The 25,827-nt window shown below is 35.4% G+C and overlaps 1 protein-coding gene across 1 annotated transcript in view; it reads right to left on the bottom strand.

Annotated features, from left to right (window-relative positions):
• Positions 1 to 10,966: 10,966 nt before the first annotated feature.
• The window catches only part of LOC141386491 (U6 small nuclear RNA (adenine-(43)-N(6))-methyltransferase), a 77,697-nt gene continuing 62,836 nt past the window's right edge, over positions 10,967 to 25,827 (bottom strand). Inside the window, exon 5 of the mRNA XM_073955063.1 lies at positions 10,967 to 11,062. Coding sequence (XP_073811164.1) covers positions 11,006 to 11,062 — 57 coding nt within the window. The 3' untranslated portion in view covers positions 10,967 to 11,005. The remainder of the gene's footprint in view (positions 11,063 to 25,827) is intronic.

Below are 25,827 nucleotides of genomic sequence, written 5' to 3'. Positions count from 1 at the left end.
TCCCGTCATCTTTTAGATAAGAAATGGCTACAACGACTTTTGTGTGATTGCAAATTATAAAATAAAGCTTTATATCAAAAGCTCGATTTAACATACATACATTTGCCTAGCAATATGTTAAAAGCGTTTAGCTATAGATCGCTTTAGATAAGTTAATAATTAAAAACAGTATGCGTTTGAATTATATATACTATTATATGGAACATCAGTACAAATAATCATACAAAGTTGCTCCATACCATATCTTAAACGTTTAATATCCAAGCACTGGTTTATTATCCTTCTTCGCTCTTTGGGTCAGTTGTGAATTATTTCAATTACTTGAAGTTAATTTTCTTCAAGAAATGCCAAAACTCAATACACTTCGTTATGTTGGTGTTTTCAATAAATTTTAAAGTGGATACACAGACCATGGCCACTGGTAGTCCTGTTATCTCCCTCCCCACCCTCAAAAGAAAAGAATCAGCTTAACAAAATCATCCAATTGTGAAGAAAAACAGGACATGAATTGAATCAAAAAGAAACCCAATAAAAGTCACCCGAATGCCATCTAATGCTATCAGCTAAAAATTTACTTAAAATAGCTTAAATCCTCTGGCAACCGAGTAGTAAGCTAGAAAATCAACCCCCTCCACGAAAAAAAAACGAACGTAAGACAGTATCACATATTTTGGACGAGATTCGTGAATTCCCTTTCGGAAGAAATGCCTTAAAAATCATGAAATCGTAGATGGAAACAGCAGTCGTTAAAGCAGGACGCCATTGAACAATAATTCAAGTTATCACCGGCGGATATTAAAAATGTAAAGGACATCACATCCGTCAGTGGCAGTAAAGCCATATATATATACAGTGAATATGTATGTATGTGCGTGTACATTTACGCATACAAATGTCGTAATAAGAAAACAAAAACGACAAACAGCATTTGGCCATCATTGCCAACGCCATCTCCCCTTCTACATCAGTATTTGAAACACGCGTTATTTCGCCTTTCAAAATCAATAAAAGCACATTTGAATGTCCTGTCAGATCTGGAAAGCTGATGTGCCAACCAACCCAAAAGAGAAACACCCACACAAACAAACAAAAATAATCTTAAAAGTAAACTAAAGTCCAAATAAGAAATAATAGATGCTAGAAAAGGAAAATATGTACCCTACACCATGAATTTGTTATGTCCTCAATTGAGGCAAATAGTATATAAAAATACCAATAGAATGTTTTCGAAACATTATTATATATTATAGTCTTGGTTTATGAAATCTGTCATATTTGTTTAAAGAATTATACAATCTAGTACCCCCCGTCAGAGTATGTATTTTTTAATGGAGAAATATTCAAAACATATAGACCAAATTATTATATTTTATGGTTTGATCTAATTTTCCTCCTCGATCGATCTTAGCGAAACTTGCGATACCAAAGAGTTCCTTTAAAAAACTTTAGTTATGGTGTGAAAAACATGGTAGTCATGGTAGTGCAAAAGTTGCATTTTAGAATTTCCGCCAAACCAAGAGGTATTTGTTTGTTTCCGAACAACTATAGCAGGAATCACCGACCTAGGAACAGTTTTATAAATAGCCAGTTTACCCCAGAATGATCAACTCGGATCATTTCCGTAAGTCCCTTATTTATGAACTATAAACATTGTTGGACTGATTGCATAAATTGCCATTCCGTCTTTCCAAGGTGATGAACATCTTTAAATTTTTTCCCACGGCATGACGAAAGCCTTAATATCCTCACTCAGTGTACGGTACCCCTTGGTCGATCTAAATTTGATAGAAACATCATTGCAAAGTTAAATGTTTTTATTTAAATACGAAAAAAACTAGTTCTCAGTAAACGTTTGAAGCTCACCTTCGATAAATCCACAGACACCCTTATCGGAAAATATTTACAAAATGTCCATCGCTGTTTATCTAACTGTTAAAAATTTCGGCTTGTCGTTTTCTTTTTTCAACATTTAAGTGTCCTTTCGGACACGTTTACCAATGACTCTCAATGTAGAAATGTCCTGCCATTTGCATAGATGGTTGGCGGAAAACATCCGTAACACTTAATGTTCCAATGGAGAAGATGCGTAACATAAAACATTAACGACGACAAAATTTATGAAGGCCATTGAAAAGTCATTTTAAATATGCAATTCATGGAGTTTCATTGTAATAGCCATTTGAAAAGTATTTTATTTTTATTTGCTCGAAGACTGTCTGGTGTATGAATGCTTCGAATATTTCTACGATTTTCAATCATTTTAAATCAACCGCGTTTAAAGAAGTCCTAACTAAATATTTAAAACCCAACTCGATGAAAAAGTCGATACAATTTGTATGCATATATTCTAATATATATGTATGTACGTTGCACCATAATTTAAATTACAAAAAACGAAGTGCTCAGGGCCTTAGGAATTAAACACAAGACTAACACTTTCACCGCAACAAAAACAATATAACTTTCTTCGAACAGATGTTCACTCTCACCAAGTCATTAAAAATATATGAAATTATCCTTAAAATAGGTAGATAGACCCTCAGCAACAGAAATGACATGAGGATCAACTGATAGACAACAAAAAATTAACGGAAACAACATCCGAATACAGATACAGGATATGGAAAATTACGTGGATATTTATTCACATATCTCACGGTTAAATCAACGCGGTACAAGCCCGAACAAAAACTGAAAGGGTTGTTAAAGGTGTGTCTGCTATTTAGAAAATTAAAAAAAAAAAATACAGCCAAACAAATCGAAAATTGCCCAACGATAGAAAGAAAAAAATTATGCGTGTATGCAAATGAAGTTCTTCGGTGCGTTACAAAAGCACCCAGACGTCAGATGGATAGATGGGTGGATGCTGCGTAAATAAAGGATAAACGGACTAAGCAAACGATGGATGGCATCACGACCGAGAGTCTCATACAGCCTAAATGGGAATGTTTTCTTCTATGGCACATTAATTAACGAACAAGGATATACACACAAACCACACCACAGATGCCTGAAGGGTGACAATACATACATACGCACGTACCTTGATTAATTCATGTCAAAATTCGGCAATTGATTTCCATAATGAAACGAAATGTTTGTGAATAGATAGAATGATTGAACAAAGAAACTGGGTCATTGCAAACAAGAATTTAAAAAGCCTTTACCTTGATTAAAACAATGTTCTGAATGGAGTTGACAAGGAGAATTTATGTGTGTGTGTACTACATAGGTATCTCAAAAATTAACCTTATGCTTGCATATGACTGATTAAACTCTTCCAACGTTGTTCAATTAACAATCTAAAATAATTCTTCTAGAAGATTCTTCTATTTGCTTGTAAAGGACGTAGGCTCAAATCTCAACCATTCTTTTACAGGAATAATTTCTGTCGTTCTCATTTTATAGTTAAATTTATTAATATCGTATGTGAAATATTAATAAATTAACTATAAAAAGAGAAAGAAAAAAATTATTCCTTTAAAAGAATGGTTGAGATTTGAACCTACGTCCTTTACAAGCAAATAGAAGAAAAACCACGTTATGAAAGGAGATAAACGGCCCGATCATGTAATACCCTACAACTCTATTCATGGATATTTCCTTTACACAGATCATAATTTCTGACGCTAGCCATTAGCCACTGAACCAAAATAATCACAACATTAAATTCGTAACAAAATCCTTTAAAGAGTGTTTTGTTGTTTTCAATATTTCCTTGAAATTATCCCTGGGTACAATATTTGATTCCTTCTACAATTACTCACAAACATATTCCCAAGTTCTTATAGATTAAATGTTTGCTGACTTTTAGTAGAGAAAAGGGTTTTCTTTTGTCATTGTTTTGTTTATTAATTATTACTAATTTTAGTTGTGTAAACATTTCGGACATTTGTTACCATTCATGCGGCTACACTTTCAAAACAAATGTTTGTTGATATGTGTGACCAACAGCCGACCGACCACCCGACAGGCCAACCAACACCTCACCACCCTCTATGTATGTTAACACGCACTCGGTATGACTAACATCTACTACCATACGCAACTCCATCTACGAAACTAAGGAAGACCCGACACCCAAAATGCATTGTGACCCCACATTAAAACTAACGATGTCCTTCGACCAAATGAATTTAATTAACCAAAGGGTCAATTGACAATTTATTTTCACTTCAACTCTTTATATGAGTTATCAACATGCAAAGTACACGCACTCACACACACACTCGAAGGTGCTCACACATTATGAGGATTGGAAATGTCAAAGGCCATCCAAATACAAACAATCGAAATGGAAAGGTATTCAACGAATTGGGAGGCCTTAATGTGACATTCTCTTCGTGGCATTTGATTAATTTGCCTTGTGTGTGCGTGAGAATTTTCGAAACTTCTTTTCATTTCGGATTGCCAGTGAATGAAGGAAGTGTCCCTTTGCTGGTGGTTGGTGACGAGGGGCACATGATGTTATCGTTGTTGATGAACATGAACGGCAGCTAACCCATCGCTGGTAAATGATCTAATTTTAATTGTTCGACAGGACAATTGAATTTATAGTTTTATAACCCCAGACATAAATATTCCGATAGTGAAGAATAAAGACACCGGAGCTGGTGGTGGTAGACCATTAATTGAATTATAACGTGTTTAAATAGAGCAATTGTGTGTCTCCGAAAACTCCCATAAATTTCTTAATTAAATTGATGAATTAATTTTGGAATTATTTTGTCGATAATGAAATAAGATCATGTCGTGTCACTTCAAGGTAAATACACCACAATAATTAGTTTATTACTGAACAAATTGTTGGTCTACATTGATCATTGTGGTATTACTCTAGATTTGTATTATTGGGCAAAAAATTGCAAGTCCAAAGACACAAGAAGTGGAGGGAGTAGTCATGTTTTTATTTTATGGCGGGAATATCTATGACACCATGATCCTGGTGCTGAAAACGTAAAAACACTTTAAAACATTTCTAAAGGGTTTCGTTTCGTATTTTTTATAGGAAGTGCGGACAGAACGAAAAGCTAAAAATTCTCATTTCCACAACAGCAGATAGAAAACGAAATAGTACTAAACACATGTGAATAATTTAAAAACGTTAACTTATAGGGTTCCCAACAAACCAAACTGTCCGAAAACGGGCAGAAACTCTGATGCTGCTTCCGGTTTCGGATCCGAATTCTAACAGAATGGTAAAGGATTCCTCTTCTAAATATAACGTATGGGGATGGAGCAAATACAAATACTAAAAATTTTACCATTTTTCACACAAAAGTTTTGTTCAATTATTATCTGATCATCATGTTAAATTACAAGCTTCGTCTTTTTCGTAAACCATCCTTGCGCCTTACAGAGCCACTGCAAAATAAGATAAAAATGTTGTTTTTACGATCATCACCAACAAATAATGGGGCTTCTTCTGGTCGGATCTTGACCTCCCCAAAAAATTTCGTGACATTCGGTCCATAATTGAAGCCTGGAGTTTTTTTTTACAATTTTTAATGGACGGACGGGGTTTGCGACGAATATTTCGCGATGTTACATGAATATTGGGCAAAATAAACTTGTCAAAGATTCCGATGACAAATATTAATGATTAAAATCTTCTGATACAGAAGGACAAATAAAATAAAGGTGGGAAAAAACTGCCTTAGTATTTGTAATAAAGCATTGAAAAATAGGGTTACCAGCCAAGTCGGACTATAGGAAAGGTTTGGAATTAAACGACTAACATTAAAATAAAATAAATAATTCGAATATACAAATTTCGAATGATTTGTGATATAAATGCTAGTTTCCAAGCTTAGCCTTCGTCCATCCACTAAAAACACCATTCAATATGCCTGATGGTCGGTCTAACCACCCGTGAAACGTAGCATAGTGGTTGAATGTGTGGGGCTTCGGTGGATTCCTAATTTTTCAATGTACCTCTTAGGTCAAAATAGCTCAACTCGAAAGAGAATTAATTCAAATATCACTCTAAAAATGATCTTCGCCTTAATAAGGCAAAACAAAAAATGTTTTCAGCATGAGCCAGGCTGGGATTCGAACCTGGGACTCCAACAACCAAGTGACACGGTTGCAGGCGTCTTAGCGTTCTAAGCCACCATCAACTAGTCAAAGATTCCGATGACAAATATTGATGATCAAAATCTTCTGATACAGAAGGACAAATAAAACAAGTAAAAAAGTATCAGTCGGCTTTGCCGACAGAGATATACCCTCAGCCTGTGTATATTGAAACAATTTTTTCCCAAAATAAGTATGTATTTAGGGGGTTTTCAAATTTTTGGGCGTTTGAACAGACAAAAATGTTGATTAGGATTAAAGATCAAAAGTGTTGCGGAGGAGATACTAAAAGGAATGGATCGACATTGGCCGTTATGGAAGTGGATCTCCAGCCGCAACATATGGTGCCATAGTTTTTACACTCTTCGGTCTGTTTGCTCAAGAAGTATGGAATTGCCCCTCAAAAAAATTTTACCATCGTAAATGAGGCAGCGAATGCAAGTTTCTTCATCAAAAATCAAAGTAATTCGATATCAGGTCTTAAAGTGAACTTATCCGAAATTTTATGTGGGAGGTACCGGATGGATTGGACAAATATAGTCCATATTTGAACCTGATCTATATCCGGTAGATATATTAGGATGTGTAAAGTATAGACCAATTCGGCCACTCCCTTCAAGAGTTACCGTACGAACAATTTTTCCGAACATTTTTGAACTTTTGTGGGGGAGGTACATTAAGGAGTGGACCGATATGGCTTATCTTCAAACTTAAACTATGTTTGGACAAAATATTACTAAGACCATATTTTGGACCGAATCAGCAGATCCGTTCGAGAGTTATCTTGCGCTCCAACCAACTTACACTGTGTCATAGGGGTTTTTTGCAACTTTCATGCTATTTTCTCAGGAAGTAATGCCTTGCTCCTGATGAAACTTGTACCGTCGTATGGAGAGCAGTGAATACAACTTGAGAAAACAAAAATCAAAGCGATTCGAGAAATGGCCCTAAACTGAATTTTTCCGAAATTTTGTGTGGGAGGTACCCGAAGGAGTGGACCTATTGAGACCATATTGGAACCTCATATTACTCTGGTAGAAAGTTTATACTATACAAAGTATGGACCAAATCGGTCACTCCCTTCAAGAGTTATTGTGCGCACAAACTTTCCGAACATTTTCGAACTTTTGTGGGGGAGGTACCGGAAGGAGTGGACCGAACTTAAACTAAGTTTGGGCAAAATATTACGAATGGCAAAATTTGAACCGAATCGGTTCATCCGTTAGAGAGTTATCGTGCGCTCCAGCCAGCAGGACAGACAGACGGACGGACATGGCTAGATCGACTCCAAATTGTCTGAAACACATTTCGTCCAAACATACTTGGGGTCTAAAACCATTATTTCGATGAGGCACATTTTCATCGTATCAAAGTGTATATACCCTCCTTAGCCTAAAGGCTGAGGGTATAATAAAGGTGGAAAAAAGCTGCCTTAGTATTTGTAATAAAGCATTGAAAAATAGGGTTACCAGTCAAGTCGGACTATAGAAAAGGTTTGGAATTAAATGACTAACATTAAAATAAAATAAATAATTCGAATATACAAATTTCGAATGATTTGTGATATAAATGCTAGTTTCCAAGCTTAGCCTTCGTCCATCCACTAAAAACACCATTCATTATGCCTGATGATTGGTCTAACCACCCGTGAAACGTAGCATAGTGGTTGAATGTATGGAGCTTCGGTGGATTCCTAATTTTTCAATGTACCTCTTAGGTCAAAATAGCTCAACTCGAAAGAGAATTAATTCAAATATCACTCTAAAAATGACCTTCGCCTTAATAAGGCAAAACAAAAAATAAACTTATAATACCCTTTCCACATTGTTTAGTAAAGTACAAATATTTTATTAAAAAAAAAAAACCGTAAATTTAAGTTAAAGGTCGTAGGTGCCAAAAAAAAAAAAAGGAAAAGGTCGTAAGTCCAAAGATAAGAAATTATCCCCCAAACGCGATGGAATTTGATCAAACAAAATACAGGTATTGATGCGGAAAAATAAACGAGGAATACTGTTATTACTATCATAATAAAATCTTTAATATAGACCTTTTTGTGCGTACCAGACGACATGTCGCATTTATATTTACAGAATTTTATATGCGAATTATATAGCATATCACTTTATTTTCGACAACAAATCCCTTGGAAAATCGATTTGAAATTCTTATGTATTTTCCGAAACTGTTTCGAGGCTTCGGACATTCGAAGTTTGGTTTGTTAGATTGTTAAGCAATCACATGGGTGTGTGTCTGAGTGTGTCACAGCAAAGGTTTGCCAATAATTTTTTTACTTTCGTTGGCGAATGCAACCACTCGGCACAGCATAGCCAAAGTACATTTCAGCAATCGTACGGTTTTCATCTTTTTGCATTAAAAAGTTTGTGGTTTTGTTTTGGTTGTGAGAACGAAACGATTCAGAGAAACTGAAAAATTCGTGACTTTGTGTGATTGGTACGGAAATCGTTTTGTTACATATGTATGTGATCTAAAAGTTACTTTGAATGTATTCCTTAATACTAATTCCCGTCTTACAACTCGCTAGATTTTTTTGTCATCCAGTATGGAAATCTACAATGTATCATTACTTAAGATAAAACACTTTTTCATTGCACTTTATATTAATAATTTCACATTTGCCAAAGGATAACCAACATTTTTTTCTATGGCTTTCAAGTGTCTTTCTTTTTTAGTTTTGTTTCTTCTGGTTTGAAATCCTTTGAAATTTCTTTATTCGCGTTATTTTCAATTTGGTCTAAAGTTGAATAAATATTCAGTCGTAGTTGTGGTCTATGCAGCAGTTTTTATGTTACCCAAAAGTGTAGAACGAACGGCTGTGTTTTGAAGTGCACTCCAAACTCATTGCCACCAATGTTCTCAAAAACATCCTCATCATCGTCGTTCTGTTGGTGATTATCAACGTCACTGTGGCTTGGTTTTGTGGTGGCGTTGAACAAACTTTTCTCAGATAAATGAATATGCCTCTTAAGCTTTGTAAAGTCAAAACCAACAAAAGTATCAAAAAAAAATAAAGAAACCCACTCACGCTCACAGACAATCTTAAAGAGACTTAAAGAAAAGTTATGTTGCGTAAGTAAAGAAGTACAAGAGTTTTTATTTTCAAAATCTACAATTGCTTTTATCATAGGAAATAAAAAAGACAAATGTATATGCCAAAGAAACGATGAGTTACGGTGCACCACCCAATAATTATTCCAATCTACATCGGAAAGTTGAACATATCAAGTCTTGTAAAGATTTTGTAAGGTCTCTTTTTCCAGGCTAAAATTACTTGCTGTCGTTCACCGGGTAAATACCAGTTTCCACCGATTCCAACCATTCCGTAGACCTTGTGGATTCAATTGTTTTAATTATTCACGAGTTATATTTAAGTAAAGTTTGGTCAATCCATTTCCACATTCTTCTCCTGATTTCGGTTTTAACCTGTTTGCCCATCATTAAATTTAACTTCTTATTTAAAACATTTAAAGAGCAGGATTAGTGTACCAAGGAACATCATTGGTGTACCCTTCCTATATTACCATTATCACATAATATTTATCCACAGGATATCAATAATTCACAAACAAATGTCGCACCCATCATCATAGCATTGGCATGCTCTTCTAACAAGGACACTGACATCAAAGATGTTCCTGCTGATGGCCTTTGGTTCAGACGCTTTATTTAACCTAAGCTGCAATCACACGTCGATTAAGATTAAAATGCCAATGGCAAGGAAGAAGTGCTGCTCATTCGCATACCCGCCGCAATGAATACTTGCAACCAAGCAACAACAAATAACAACTTCACGGACAGTTCCTGCACTTACAGCAATGCTTTCAGATAAATGTCATACCAAAAAATAAACAATTTTTGCATAATTTTCTATGAAAAAAAAAGAAAGCTAAACAAGGAGCTATTCTCCGGAGCTGTCTCCCACAACGATGATGCAGGATAATAACAAAGTGTTAGACAAACGACGTGATTTGTTTATTCTAGAAAAAATAAACATGAATTTTTCATGACCAGATTCGAAACTATACAGATACAGAAGGAAAAAGAAACATTCCTGACACTTTGGGCGTCTTCACAGGGAAACACTTTGCATCAATGTGAACAAAAAAACAGGAATGTTATTGGAACAGGGGAAACATTTAAAGCTGCACTTTGACGGCGATCAATGTTGCTTCCCATTTAAAATTTTTTAACAACCAAACTGGAACTGACTTGAAAAATATTTGCCTCCGGCAAGGCCATATCCATACTATGAGTGTACCAAGAACGATGACAATTAACTTTACAAATCACATGTGTCGTCTGTCTATATGTCTGTCCGTTCGTTTACACAAGATTAATTATGCACAAACCGGACACTTAACAAAAGTAGCACACAGAAAATGCCGAACCGCAAACTTTTCAACATTCGAGCCATGTGTTGGAGAAGGGTTATACATTGGTAGTGGTGGGTAGTGGTCAGTCTTAAGCGTGATATATCACACATTTGAAAACTTTCATCACTAACTTTAGAGCTGTAACTAAGTTTTAGATTTTTAAAATAAACACACATACACACACGCCCGTGTCCCAAGAAAACATGACACTTCTTGACTGACCAAGTGTTTGCCGGACGGACAGTTGACCACATGCTCATTAGTTGAAAACATGTTTCACAAATGGATTCACATTTTCTTTCATTCAAATTGTTTTGTGTCCCATATCAGGATATGATTTATGTCTAACTCTGACTGTATAACCATGTCTATGCCTTGGAATGTGTTTACAAATTACAAATCTTACATGCATGACCCAAGTATGTGTGTGTGTGTGAGTGTGCTTAACAGGTTCTTATCATTATTCTTATAAATTATTCAGGGGTAAGCATAAATCTTGCCTTTGGTATTGTCGATGATATTGGTCAACAGTTCGTTTATCATTCTTGCAACAATAGTTGCCCGAATCCTTTGAACTCCAGTAGCCACACCAGCATCTGCAATAACAACAACATCACAAATGTGAGAAAAAAGGTCAACAACGTCATCATATACAATGTGGTCAAGTCTCTAAGTGGGTTTCTCTGGCTAGAAGGATTTATTTTGTATAACCTCAACCTTTGAAAAATGTTTTTAATTTTTTGTTGAGTAATCAATATTAAAAACCCACACATACTAACATACACTAAAATATTGACACATACATACATATCGTCACCATAAATGCCGGAAGACGTAACCGACATGAAAATCGAAATTGGTTTTTTGGTGGAATCTGATACATAAAGCTAAAATACATGCTCTGGCAAAATTTCAAGCTTTTACGTTCAAAAACAACGATGCTATTCAAGAAATGGCATTTCGGAAAATGGGATAATATTGCCGATTTTGTTGTAATGGAGGATCTCAAAACTAAGCACTTCAGCGGTTTTGGTTTCACTACTAATTCCCCTTCGTATATGATCGATATTATCCCATATACTCGCCTTCATAAGATTAATATTCCATAAAACAATTTTTAATTTTATAACGTTTTTTGCTTCTCCTGTAAAGTTTTATTTTTGTGGGTTACGTCTTCCGGCATTTATGGTGACGATATACACATATATCTAATGGGTTTTCTTAGTTTTTCATTTGTGAAATTCCTTAGAGTTTTCCCATCACGATGACATTATTCAGGTTGCCAACACAACAACATATTGCTGTCTGACTTTCTATTCAAAGTTCAAATGAATGCTGAGTAGGAGAGTGTTGCAAAGTAGTGGACCCGGTATGCTTTTCAATTCCCATACGTGCCCCTTCAACGCCATGACAATGAACATGTGGCATAGTTTTCAACAACTTTTTCTGTCTCACAGAAAAATCAATGCAAAATTTTAATTGAAAACAACAAAATCTAATTTATAAGCAAATGGAAGAAGAATAGTTTTGAAAACAATGACGCAGATACGTTTGAAAATCGAGTTGTTCGACAAAGTTACAGTAGTTTTAATTCCGTTGACCTTGAAACAGAAGTGAAAATTGACATATGATTCAGATAAAAACTATTTTCTGTTTCATAACTGATTTACCAAAATGTTCTTTCCTTGGAAGCAAATTGAGCTGTGTTCAATTTTATTTCAATTATACTTTAAAGTCGACTTGTCCAGAAATCGAGACAGCAGTGGATTTTAAAAAGTAAGTATGGGTCTATCTTGTTTCCTTTTTTATGTCACAATTTTTTTTTTCAAAACCTTGGTTAGATATCGTAAACATATCATATTCCGTCGCAGATCCGATCAACCCAATCTACAACAATAAAATTCATAACCTTCATAAATTACAAGAATACCACTTGGCTTGGATTTTTGGAAATTTCGGGGCATTATTGAGAGAAGTTAAGATGATAAAATATAACGTTATAATAGAGACCAAAAAGACTACCAGCAATAACCTGAACATACAGTAGAATCTCGATAATTCGTAATCCAAGGGACCGCACATTTTATACGAATTTAGTTTAAGTTCGAAGATGGACTATATCGGTCCACTCCTTCCGGTACCTCCCCCACAAAAGTTCGAAAATGTTCGGAAATTTTGTGCGCACGATAACTCTTGAAGGAAGCAACCGATTTGATCCATACTTTGCACATTGTGAAATTTCTACTAAGCTTAGATGAGGTTCCAAAATGGACTCAATCGGTCCACTCCTTCGGGTACCTCAAACGCAAAATTTCGGATAAGTTCAGATTAGGACCTGCTCTCGAGTCGCTTTCATTTTTGTTGCAAAAATTTGTATTCATTGCCCCCCATACGACGGCACAAGCTTCATCAGGGGCAAGTCCATACTTCCTTAGAAAATAGCCTGTAAGATGCAAAAAGACCCTATAACACCGTGTGTAGTGGATGGAGCGCAATATAACTCTCGAACGGATCTGCCGATTCGGTCCAAAATTTGGCCTTCGTAATATTTTGTCCAAACATAGTTTAAACTCGAAGATAAGTCATATAGGTCCACTCCTATGTCACCATATGTGGCTGTCGGAGAGCACGATAATTCTCGAACTGTTCAACCGATTTGGTCCAACATTTAGTCTTCGTCATATTATATCCAAACTTAGTTTCATGGGGCAATACCGTTCCACAACTTCAGGTACTTCTCCCCAATATTTAAAAAATGTCACTAAAATGCTAGGACGATATCACTTGAATGGGGCAACCAATTTGGTCCAAACTTTGGATCTCCTAATATTTTGTCAAAATTTTGTTTAACTTCTAAAATGGCCCATATCGGTCCTCCCTAAGGGTACCTCCCCCACAAAGGTTCAACATTTGTGTCTTAGTGCAGTTAATTCCTAATCCAAATTTTTGTCGGCAAAGTTGAAATGTCCAAAAAGGGCCACAAAATTCTGAAGAGACCTTAAATAGATTCGATCTGTCAGTAGGTGAAAGTTTTACTTCACATTGGCTGAAGGTATATATCTGTCGGCTAAGCCGACTGACACTTTTTTACTTGTTTTGTTTTCATATTAAAATTTGGTGTAGAAAGCCGACCTTTAGTCGGTATTCAAGACTTCATTTCTTGGTTATATACATAATCCGACTACGCTTATAAAATATTGTTGTTGTTGTATATTTTGTTGTTCATGGAAAGATATATGTAAGTAAAAAACATTTTGGGAGATATGTTCGGGCACGGAGTCAAAGAGTCATTTTTATGACATTTATCAATAAACATTTACGTTTCAAAAACTGAAAGTGACAAATGATAGAAACTGCCAAATTTTAGCTTGTGCGTCTTTTTTTGTAGTTTCAGAAATTTGTTTTGTTTTTCAAAATAGTCAGGCTTAATCCCATAGTTATTTTAATATTTTATTAAAACAACTTTAATTTATTAGTGGGAAAAATTTGGCGATGTTTGCCAAGGGGTAAGGCAGGGAAGACTATAGTTTCAGATCTCGCCACAGATCTTCATCAGTTCCCTTATTTCTTGTTTTTCAACAAGAAACTTTTTATACCCAAGTGTCAATTGCTCGCTCAAATAGGTAAATACGTATCCAAAGAAGTTTGACTGTATTTTTATATAAAGTTAGTTAATTTTAAAAGGGGCAAAATTGAATTAAAACATTTCTTTGTTCATGTTTTGTTTGCAATCCTATTTAAAAGCTGTCCAGTATTGGATTGAAGTAAATGTATGTTTGTCATTTTACTGGTGGATTTATTCACATTCATCTTTGAATTTCTACCATTTCAAACTACATGGGTGTTGTGTGAAGGTAAATATGTATGTATGTACAGTTTGACAAGTAATTGTTTTCAATCTGAGAAAACGAACACTTTTCATGCATTAATTGCTAAAAAATTACAAATAGTTGTGATAAAAATGTCGGGTTTTTTGCAAAAATTTGTTGGTTGACTTATTTAAGACCAAATTGAATGGATAAATAAAAAATTAACCCGCTTAGTTCAACAATAATAACCAAAAGAATAATTAACATGTAATGCAAGGTGCCAAGAAAATGTTTTCAAAATGTAATTGAGGTTCCAAAATACCCCATGTATTCGGTAAATTCTTAAAAATCATGACATTTTATGAATTTCATTCTTAACAAGGATTAGTTGCTAACAAGTATCAGCAATATTAGGCATGGTATATCCCCACTAAGAGGGTTACCATATGGACCAAGGGGGTACCAGATCGTATTACACGTAAACGATGTCCTATAGGTCTCAAACCGGGAATATCTGAAAACTAAGACATTTTATGAGTATTTTGGTTTACCAAGATGGTATGACATCAATTAAAATGAATATTACCTACAGCAGAACTCGATCAGGAGGGTTGCCATATTGACTAAAAATGTACCAGGTCTTAAAAACAGTAAACTGGACCTCCTAGGCCCACAATTAGATCTTAAAAGTGGTTTATTTAACTGAAATTTAATTTAGGGATAAGGATATTCACTAAAACAAACCAAAATATAACCCAGAAGTACAAAAATCGGTTAGGAATGCATAGGGAAGATATTGCTAAATTATACTGAGCTTGCTATAGACATCCAATTTTATCTATTAACAGCCAGATTGAGGAATTCCCGTAAGTTGTTTGGCTTTGATCGTATACAATGGTAACACTGTAGCATTATTTCCCCGTCACATAGAAATTTTTGTCACAGTATTACTTCACAGTACACGAAATGTTTCCAGTAGGTCATAGTCAGCATTTGCGAAAATTTTAGAAATCTGTACCCCACAAATTTCTAAGGAATATTAGTCTCCAAATGTGCTGTTTTCGACTATTTCATGAAATATTCTTATCTCTTAATAAATTTTGAGTTGAATGAACCACTTGTAGGCTGTGGTTGTGGGCCTAGTTGGTCCCTTTTACTGTTAATAAGACCTGGTACTTTTTTAGTCGATCTGGCAACCCTCCTGATCGAGCTATTATGTAGGCAATATTTATTGTAATTGATGGAAGTCCATCCTGGTGAACTAAAAATACTCATAAAATGTCTTAGTTTTCAGATATTCCCGTTTTGAGACCTATTGGACATCGTTTACGTGTAATACGATCTGGTACCCCCTTGGTCCATATGGTAAGCCTCTTAGTGGTGATATTCCATGCCTAATATTGTTAATACTTGTTACCAATTAATCCTTGTTAAGAATAAAATTCATAAAATGTCAAAAACATGGGGTATTTTGGAACCTTAATTACATTTTGAAAACATTTTCTTGGCACCTTGCATTACATGTTAATTATTCTTTTGGTTATTATTGTTGAACTAAGCGGGTTAATTTTTTATTTATCCATTCATTTTGGTCATAAACAAGTCGATCAAGTAATTTTTGCAAAAAACCCGACATTTTTGTCACAACTATTTGTCATTTTTTAGTAATTAATGCATGAAAAGTGTTCGTTTTCTCAGTTTGAAAACAATTACTTGTCAAACTGTATGTATTACCCTTTGCGGAAATGGAGATCACATTTCATTATCCTTAAATTAATTTCAAGTTTATTCAATATACAAATTTCCAATTCTATTTATTTTTCTAAAAACCACTTGTTATTCTTACAAGAAGTATTACATTCACCAGACTATGGTTTGGATGCAACTTTAGAAATATTCCTAAACTTAATAAAGACATTTGGTAAAGTTTTGTCCAAAAATATTGTGCACTTCTCAGCATTTTATTTGTGACGTGACCACAAAGGAAATAACATAAATTCTGTTGCGATGCGAGCAACATATCCGGCATCATATGCTAGCATTGTGACATACCATGGAACCCATATCATCTTCAAAACAACTCCAATGTCAAGGAGACAATGTGATTATCTAAAATATCAAATCTTAAAGCAACTTCTTGAGAATTTATGCCATGACATATGTTCATGTTTCATTGTGTGTGTGTGTGTGTGTGTGTGTGAGCGTGTGTGGGTGTCTTATCATTCATTTGACAGACATTTATGAAGACAACGCTGATGATGAAGAAAAGACCACAGGCTCCTTAATAAAGGACGAAACAATGCATAGAAGGATGCTCAAGAATTGCTTTGTTAAGAAACTAAACAACAATACGTAAAAGGATTTATTGTTAAGAAGTTAAGTTTCTCAGTTTCTCAGACCTTTGGGAAATAAATATACATACATATGTCTGTATGTGTGTTAATCATTAAAAGACGTATGTGTGCGTATAGACTTGTCTGTTTGTTTGCCTGCGTATCCCAATGATCTCACTAGCCATATGAGTAAAAGTAAGCACTACAAGTTTTCACATCTTGTGTTCGTGTGTGTCCATGAATTGGGAACAAAGTGTGTCGGAAGTTAACAAGTTTCGGTCTCAATGACTAATTGCTTAATTAGCATATGTCACATCCAAGATAAGAATGTTTTGGCATACTCCTGGACATGTTTACAAGAAGCATAGCAAAATCTTTTGTTAGGACTTTTGGCACTGATATTGAGGCCTGAAGGACATATCCATTTGAGTGTGTGGTTGTGGTGTTTAAGAGTGTTCATAATAAAATATAGACTTTTCCCAATTACCTTTCAAACTTATTGGGCGATACAAAACACACGTGACATGAGCATAAAAACATTTATTTATTTAATTCATGTAAATGTATAAAGGTATATGTATTAAGGTATTCTAAAATCCCCTCAAACGATTTTGGTATGAGCGTTCTTTCGACTTATTGCGTTTGTTTTTGCACTATTGCTAAATAAAATCCATCTACACATTGCGCCTACAATCAACTTATGGCAATCATATGAGTTTTAGCAATAAAATTACATAATTTTGAATAAACACTCTTCAAAAACATATTTGGAAAAATGAGCAAAATATGTTGTTTTTGATGATGTCACTTCATCACCGGAGACGAGTATGTAAATGCATGGTGGCATACATTGAAGATTCTAAATTAAAGATAATGTCAGTACATTGCCAAACAATGTGGATAAGGTTAATTTATGTTCTAATGTCAGTAAAGCAAAAAAACAGAAATAATATCCTCATTAAAGTAGCAGGATGCGGGCCAAAGGGTTTGAACATAAGGTGTTTCTGTTTGCCTAGAATATCCTTTAACGACGCGTTTCTGCTGTTTTCTGTGTAAATATTACCCAAAAACACCCCTTTTTCCAAGCATGGACAGCAAGCAAACAAATGAATACGACCCTCCACAATCCAAATGACAGCAGGAAGACAAGAAGAAAGTGTTGGGTAACTAACATGATTTTCGACACAAATTCGAGGATATGCGACACTTTCCCTGCTTAGGAAAGGGTAAAGAATACACACATTGCTTCTCCTTTCCAGAAAGTGAAAGGGGCCATTAATGTTTGTAAATTATTAATTTAAATATAACGTGTATCGTTGTAGCGTTGTCAGTGTGGTCTGCCGATCCCCTAGATCCATCATAAATATGCTGAGTTTATTAGTTGCGGACGAACACTGAGACGTTTGGTTGTTGGGCTAAATGATCAGTACAAATGTTGTGTGTGGCTGAGGCATTTGCATATGGTTTGGTCGTTTATGGTTATCTTAGATGTAACCAATTTGTTCATTGATACGTATGTATATTACCTTTCATGTAAGTATTTGTAGGTATGATACAAATTAGGGGGGCTCACGACAAAAAAGTTGTTATTTTTTGTGGCTAAATAAAATATGAGATAAGGCGTGTCTGAAACTAGTTTGCCGTATAATACATTGGTTGAAACTAGTTTTTTGACAGAAGTAAAAATAAATATTAAATGGTAGATGTTACGTATGTGTGTGAGGCTTGCTCTTTGCGGAATTAGAGCCTTAATGGAGATTTTGATTTGTCACACTTTCTCTTCGAAATCGAAATCTCTCCTCGGTGCCGACTTCCAGTAATATTATACTGACATATTGTGTGTCCTCGTTCCTTTGCCCTCCATCTATCATAGTCCGAATATTTCCAATATAGTTTTGAGTGGAATGGTTGTTTTCTCAAACCGAAAGCACCTTAATATTATAGTCTGTCATTCAATAATGTCCAAATGTATCAATGTCATGACGTTTCGTGGGGATGACTAAAAACCCTTAAGTGTCATGCACTTATCATTTATGTCCTCAGCAATTAACACGCACAATGGGTTGTATGTGAAATTCTAATAAATTTTAAGTCGTTAATTTTGACAGACATGAACATTTGTGTTAATATGACATGTTTTTAATTATTATTGTCGTTGTTGGAAAAAAAATTAAAAAACCATAAACCTAAACATAAATTAAAATAATTCATGAAACAATATAAGACAATATTAATAATAATTATTAGACGAGAACTGAATGAATAAACATACATATTGTATGTAAGTTAGGTATGCTACATATGGTTCATATATTAGGGCGAGATACTATTTTCATTTTCTCACTTATAAAAAGTTAGGTTACACACATTGAAGGATTGTGGTAGCAGAAAACACATTGTATTGTATTTATGTAGAAATACATAATGTCTGGCACAATATATGTATGCACATGGTTGCAGCAATAATATATTTTTTCAAATATTTTCAACATCATATTTTCAAATATTTTCAACATGATCTCGAAATGTTTTCGTTAGGTCAGGAAGTTTTCAAACCATCAGATACACATGTATGTAAATGTATCTAATGACCGATGGCAAACATCCCAAAGGGGACAAGGGTGACTTCTCTCACATCAATGAGTGCACCCCGATTCACATTAACACAATATGGGACCTACTATTTATCGCCGAGTCCGAACGGCGTGTCTTAAGACACCACTTGTAGAGGTTTTTTGAGATGGTTGAAATACCAACTTTACAGCATCGCACCATTACATTATGCCTTTGCACCACGGTGGCACCCTATACCCTTACTATATATAATAGACACCCTTATTTGTCCAACAGTTGTTAATAATAAACGATAAAGGATCTAATTTTATCGGTGAGTCCTATAGGCGCATAGAGCATATGACCACGACATATACAAAGATGTTGTAAATGTCTGAAATTCAAAAACAACTTTCTGGGTGCAAGGGGACTTGTGACAATGTGCTGTGCGGGTGGTTGGGGTGGACGCACAGAATAAATGGCGAAAGGAAAATCTCCAATATTTAACATATTATTGAATATTTAACGATGGAAAATTTCATGTCATATGACATTTACATATAGTGTAAACTACCCCTTAGTAAGGAGTAATATAAGTAGTTATTTTTCTTTACATTACTGTGCAATGGGTTACGGATCCGGACTTACGGATCCGAATTTTTGCTGGGTAACTATTCTATGTCATGTACTGAACAAAACACAAACATTTTAAATTTCAAATTTATGTGAAACTAACCTCCCTCACAACACAGAACGCAAAAAACTCTTCAAGCAATACAACAGCAACAACAACAAACTAATTCGTTCCATTGAGATGGTTGTAAAATTGCCGCGAAAAATAGAATTGAAGCAGCTCTTTAAGCAGAAATAAAACTCCTTTGGCAAATCATTGCTGAAGAGCATCCTTTAGTTTCCGCCCGTATGCATCGGTAACAGTAGCGCAAACGGATGAGTGCTCACCGGAGAGGGTTGTTTGTTCAACAAGAGGAGTTGAACAGAAAGTCGTATTTTGTCTTTATCGTTTTGTATGGCATGAAAAAAAACCGACAAAATATTTAATGAAAGATTTCAGTTTTAAGAAATATTTATTAATTACGAAAGTTTGATGTGGTACAACAAAAGTTAATAATTGTAACCTCGGGATATGCTGACACGCATAGAAAACAACTCAATTTGGTAAATCATTACATGAAGATGTTGCCATTAACCTTTATGGCGTTTTGTGAACATCGACTGGGAACATTTGCATAAACATCTGTTGTGAGGGTGGAACAAACATCATACATGCAATTGTTCTGTTGTTGTTCTCTACTGTGTTTTCTTTAGCCGGTGCTATTTTGCATCAATTTTGCATGTTAAACACTCTAAAGCACTTTGCTAAACGTTTGCATGTATCATTCATTCATTCATTTAACACCATGTATGCACGAACTGACGCACACACGCAGGCATGTTTCCACAGGTCACATTTGAAGCTCAGACACAGTACCAGAAACTCACACGAAACTCGTGAATCTTTTTCATTCACTCATTTCTCAACAGATGGAAAGTTGGCAAACTTATACGGCTAAGTACAGGGAAACGTTTGCAATCTAACAGATAAATTTTCAAAGGAATCTTGAATGTTAACGGGATAGTAAACTAAGTCAAAGTATTATTGTTCAGTTCTGGAAATTCCATAAGAAAGAATGGTTGTACAAAGGTTGCCTCTTGGCCCTGTAACCAATACAAAACTATTTTAGATATTGAAGCCGACTTTAAATCGTTCGACTATAGGTAAAATTATAACTTCGCTGTTTAGCTTATCTTATTTTGAGAGACAATACGCATACTGTTTCCAATGATCCCAATATAATAAACCTCCCCTCTATAAAACAATTCTTTGACTTTGATTCAGTCAAGACAAAAATATCAAGCGAAGAAGAGCCCAACTCAATGCCAACACAAAATTGTTGCCAAACAATTTATTGCTAAAATATAAACTCCCATAAACTTTTTGCCAAAAAACCACTTCCCTTGCCGGATGTGCGTGTAAGCGTGTGTTAGTATGTGTTTCTAGACTGAGTGGAGTACGGCAGAGGCAGCAGCAGTTTTTCAATTTTCTGCATTGTTTTTTGTATTTAAAAGTTTACACCAAATCTGTGGAGAATATGTGCGAGACAATTTACGAGAAGTGTATTGTCATTGTGTCTGTTGTCATTATTGTTATTGTTGTTGGTGGAAATGATACGGCGAAGGATGACGGTGTTAATAGAATCATTATGAGGTTGTCAAGAAGTTTCAACAACCTACCCAAGGCAGTGGCAACTGTTTTTCTGGGAATAACGAAATAAAATCCAATATATTGTCCTAGAAAGGCAAAAAACATGAACGAAAGGAAGAGCCAAAGAGCATTGCTTGGACTTGAAATGGTTTATAATATGCTATTAAAGGTATGCCACAATAACGTTAGATACCGAATTATATAGATCTATGGCTGCATTTAAGAGGAACATCAGTGTTATATATACTACAAAATATATGACCTCAATACCACATGATATATCAACTTTATATCACCATTGTTAATCCTTTGTGTTCCAAGACTACACTGATTAGGCCGCCTCATAAGAATGGAATAAGACGGTAATGCTAAAAATGTATTCCAAAACCAACCCTTCAACGGATCACGAAGAAGGATAAGTCAGTCGATGGAAAGATCAAGCGAGGCAAGGTGCCACAAAATTTGGACGCGTTTAAAAGCCTATTCTACATTTTGACAAATATTCTTCTTCTATTTTTTCTTCTATTTTAGTCACGTAAATAAGTAAAATAAGGATAAGGTTTATCAGCCTATGCCTGATGGTAGTTGAGATAAATGTTATACGTTCAATAAATTACATTTACATACTTTGTTCGCGGAGAAATATAACGTAATGACCACCAAATAAGGATCCGTGCAAACTTTTTCCTGTAATTTAAATTATAACATAGTGAGCAACATCAGCATTATTGTTATTGCGATTGCGATGAAATTGTTGTATACCCAAATGTACCAAATGTACCTCATGGAAAAAATGGTTTTAAGCCGAAGATATGATATGTTAAGACCAAATCCGTGGTAGACAATTTTTAGTCGATCTATCTACATATATCCATATCTATTTCCGCTGGAGTAACTGATTTGGCACAAAACTCTGTACATTGTAAATTTTATTCCACACTTAGATCAATTTCGAAGATGGACGATATTGGTCCTCTCCTTTGGATACCTCCCCAACGAAAGTTCAACAATTTTCTATTAAGTACAGTTTAATTTTAATGAATGTTCGAGAACCACTTTAACAATAAATAAATAAAATGAAAAGTTTCGAATTGAGTACCTCATTGGATCTACATCGTTATTCGATAAACTGTATTTGAAGGTCACTCCTCTTAGAAAAGGGCATATTTCACGAGATGTTGCTCAAAAAAAAACTCTGCTGCCACGAACCACACAAAAATGTGTTTTTGTGTAAAAATGAGGAAAATAAGTTTTTTTTGCGAAGGTGCTATTTGATACTTCAGTCGAATATTAGGGGCACTCCTGCTGATGTCTCCCGCAAAAAAGTTCTGAAGAGTTCCACTATTGTGCAGTTCGAAATCAAGTCTATTTGAAACATTGAAATTTATTCTTCAGGAAAAAAACTCAAATGGCGTTTTTATAATCTGTTAGTGGAATAATTGGGTCCATTCCCTTTGATGTCACCCACTAAACTCTTAAAAATTTGCGCTTAAATCCAGTTTATGACTATAATAATTTAGATGATTATCGCCGACCACAGGCCTTGTGGTCCGGATTGCAAATAACCTTTTTTTGGGATATGTACAAGGTGGCGCAAAAGTAATCCTCCTATCAGAAAATGCTATAATTTTTGCGATTGGCCCCTAATGTCAGTTCGGTTTTGACATTTGTGTAGTAAACACATGCGAAATACACGTTGATAAACAATGTTACGCTACACTGCTCCAGAACGCGGAATATTGGTGACTATTTATTTGACCAATAATTAGTCGGTGACTTTGGCACAACGTGAATTTCTTCGCAGACGTTTAGCCGCTCGCTTCGAAGAGACTGGCACAACACGAGATGCTGCCAGGCATGGCAGACCCCGGAGTATCCGTTCTGCAGAGAATATTGCTGCTGTAGCCGAGGATGTCACGTAAGCGCCTTCGACATAAACCTGACGACGTGTCACGCAAATGGGTATCAGTTGACGGTCTTTACAGCGAATTTTGGTACGATATTTGAAGATGTTTCCGTAAAAAGTCCATCAGCTGTTAAACGCTGCCCGCCAATCGCGTCTAACATACGATCAATCCATCCTTAATCACCACCAAGAGGAAGACGATTTTTCATCAAAAATAATCATGAGTGATGAGGCGCTCCAGACTTCTTTTGTGGGGGGGGACTTCTTTTATGTCAACAAGCCTCAAACTCTTTCAGCTCTTAAAGACAATATCCGCCAAGAATGTGAGGACCTATCGCCGGAAGTTTTGGACAAAGTGATGTAAAATGCCATAAAAAGGGCTCAAATGATAATAAACTGTGGCGGCGGCCATTTATCTGATATCATATTCTCGATTAGATGTAAAAAAATTAAAAGACCAAATAAAAATAATCCACAAGAAAAATCAAAGTTTTTCATTTTTTTTCAAATTACAGCCAAACAACTTCGGAAGATTACTTTTGCGCCACCTTGTAGTTTCCCAAGTTAAAAGTTGCGAAGTACCAACATTCTCATACGGACGTAATTAATAAAACTGTTTTGCGCTTCTCTGAGTTCAACCACATAATTTATTTAAACATAGATGCCTTGGAAGGTCAGAAACCTTCTATTTTCATTAACTAAATTGCAGTTTTTTAATAATTACGGAATAAGAACTATACTCGGCGGTACCGGATATGTAAATTGTAAAGTAATGCCCACTAATTAGTAGTTAAGTACCTGATTATGGCTGTTGGCTAGGGATGGCGATCCCGAAATCCCAGGATTTGTTTAAGTTATTCTAAATGGGTTTTCATTCATATATGGAACAATAAACCTCAAAAAAAAATGGATTGGAAGAAACATAATTTATCAATTCCGCAATAAAGAGTTTCGTTTGAAATAAATTTTAACAAGTAAAAAAGTATCAGTCGGCTTTGCCGACAGAGATATACCCTCAGCCTGTGTATATTGAAACAATTTTTTCCCAAAATACGTATGTATGTATTTAGGGCGTTTTAAAAATTTTGGGTGTTTGAACCGACAAAAATGTTGATTAGGATTAAAGCTCAAAAGTTTTGAGGAGGAGATACTAAAAGGAATGGATCGACATTGACCGTTATGGAAGTGAATCTCCAGCCACAACATATGGTGCCATAGGGGATTTTTACACTCTTCGGGCTGTTTGCACAAGAAGTATGGACTTGCCCCTAAAAAAACTTTTACCATCGTAATTGAGGCAGCGAATGCAAGTTGCTTCAACAATAATCTAAGTGATTCGATATTAGGTCTTAAAGTGAAGTTATCCGCAATTTTGTGTGGGAGGTACCGGAAGGAGTGGACCTATTGAGACCATATTGGAACCTGAATTATATCTGGTAGATATATTAGGATGTGTAAAGTATAGACCAATTCGGTCACTCCCTTCAAGAGTTACCGTACGAACAATTTTTCCGAACATTTTTGAACTTTTGTGGGGGAGGTACCTGAAGGAGTGGACCGATATGGCTTATCTTCAAACTTAAACTATGTTTTGACAAAATATTACTAAGGCCATATTTTAGACTGAATCGGCGGATCCGTTCGAGAGTTATCTTGCGCTCCAACCACCTCACACGGTGTCATAGGGGTTTTTTGCAACTTTCATGCTATTTTCTCAGGAAGTATGGACTTGCCCCTGATGAAACTTGTACCGTCGTATGGAGGGCAGTGAATACAAGTTGCTGAAACAAAAATCAAAGCGATTCGAGAGGTGGCCCTAAACTGAACTTTTCCGAAATTTTGTGTGGGAGGTACCCGAAGGAGTGGACCTATTGAGACCATATTGGAACCTCATCTATGTCTGGTAGAAAGTTCACGATGTGTAAAGTATGGAGCAGATCGGTTACTTACTTTAAGAGTTATCGTTAGCACAATTTTTCCGAACATTTTCGAACTTATGTGGGGGAGGTACCGGAAGGAGTGGACCGATATAACCCATCTTCGAACTTAAACTAAGTTTGGACAAAATATTACGAAAGCCAAAATTTGAACTGAATCGGTTCATCAGTTCGATAGTTATCGTGCGCTCCAGCCAGCAGGACAGACAGACAGACGGACGGACATGGCTAGATCGACTCCAAATTGTCTGAAACACATTTCATCCAAACATACTTGGGGTCTAAAACCATTATTTCGATGAGGCACATTTTCATCGTATCAAAGTGTATATACCCTCCTTAGCCTAAAAGATGAGGGTATAAAAACAAATTTTAAGAATGTTCTTTAAAGGACGCTTTGAAGAGTATTAAGAAATATTGTTTCCCAGAAAAAATCTTAAAATCAATTAAAGCGAACACAACAGTGATCTGCCCTCTAAGAGTTAAGTAAAAGTGATATGATGCATCAACCAATTCTGGACATTCAAAATACCACTAAAAACATTATTTGAAGTAAGCAA

The sequence above is a fragment of the Musca autumnalis genome, unplaced genomic scaffold, assembly GCF_047663935.1.
Source record: "Musca autumnalis isolate F117 unplaced genomic scaffold, ASM4766393v1 scaffold_5, whole genome shotgun sequence".
NCBI lineage: Eukaryota > Metazoa > Arthropoda > Insecta > Diptera > Muscidae > Musca > Musca autumnalis.
The sequence above is the reverse complement of the archived record's forward strand: the minus strand, read 5'-3'. Positions and strand labels throughout refer to the sequence as shown.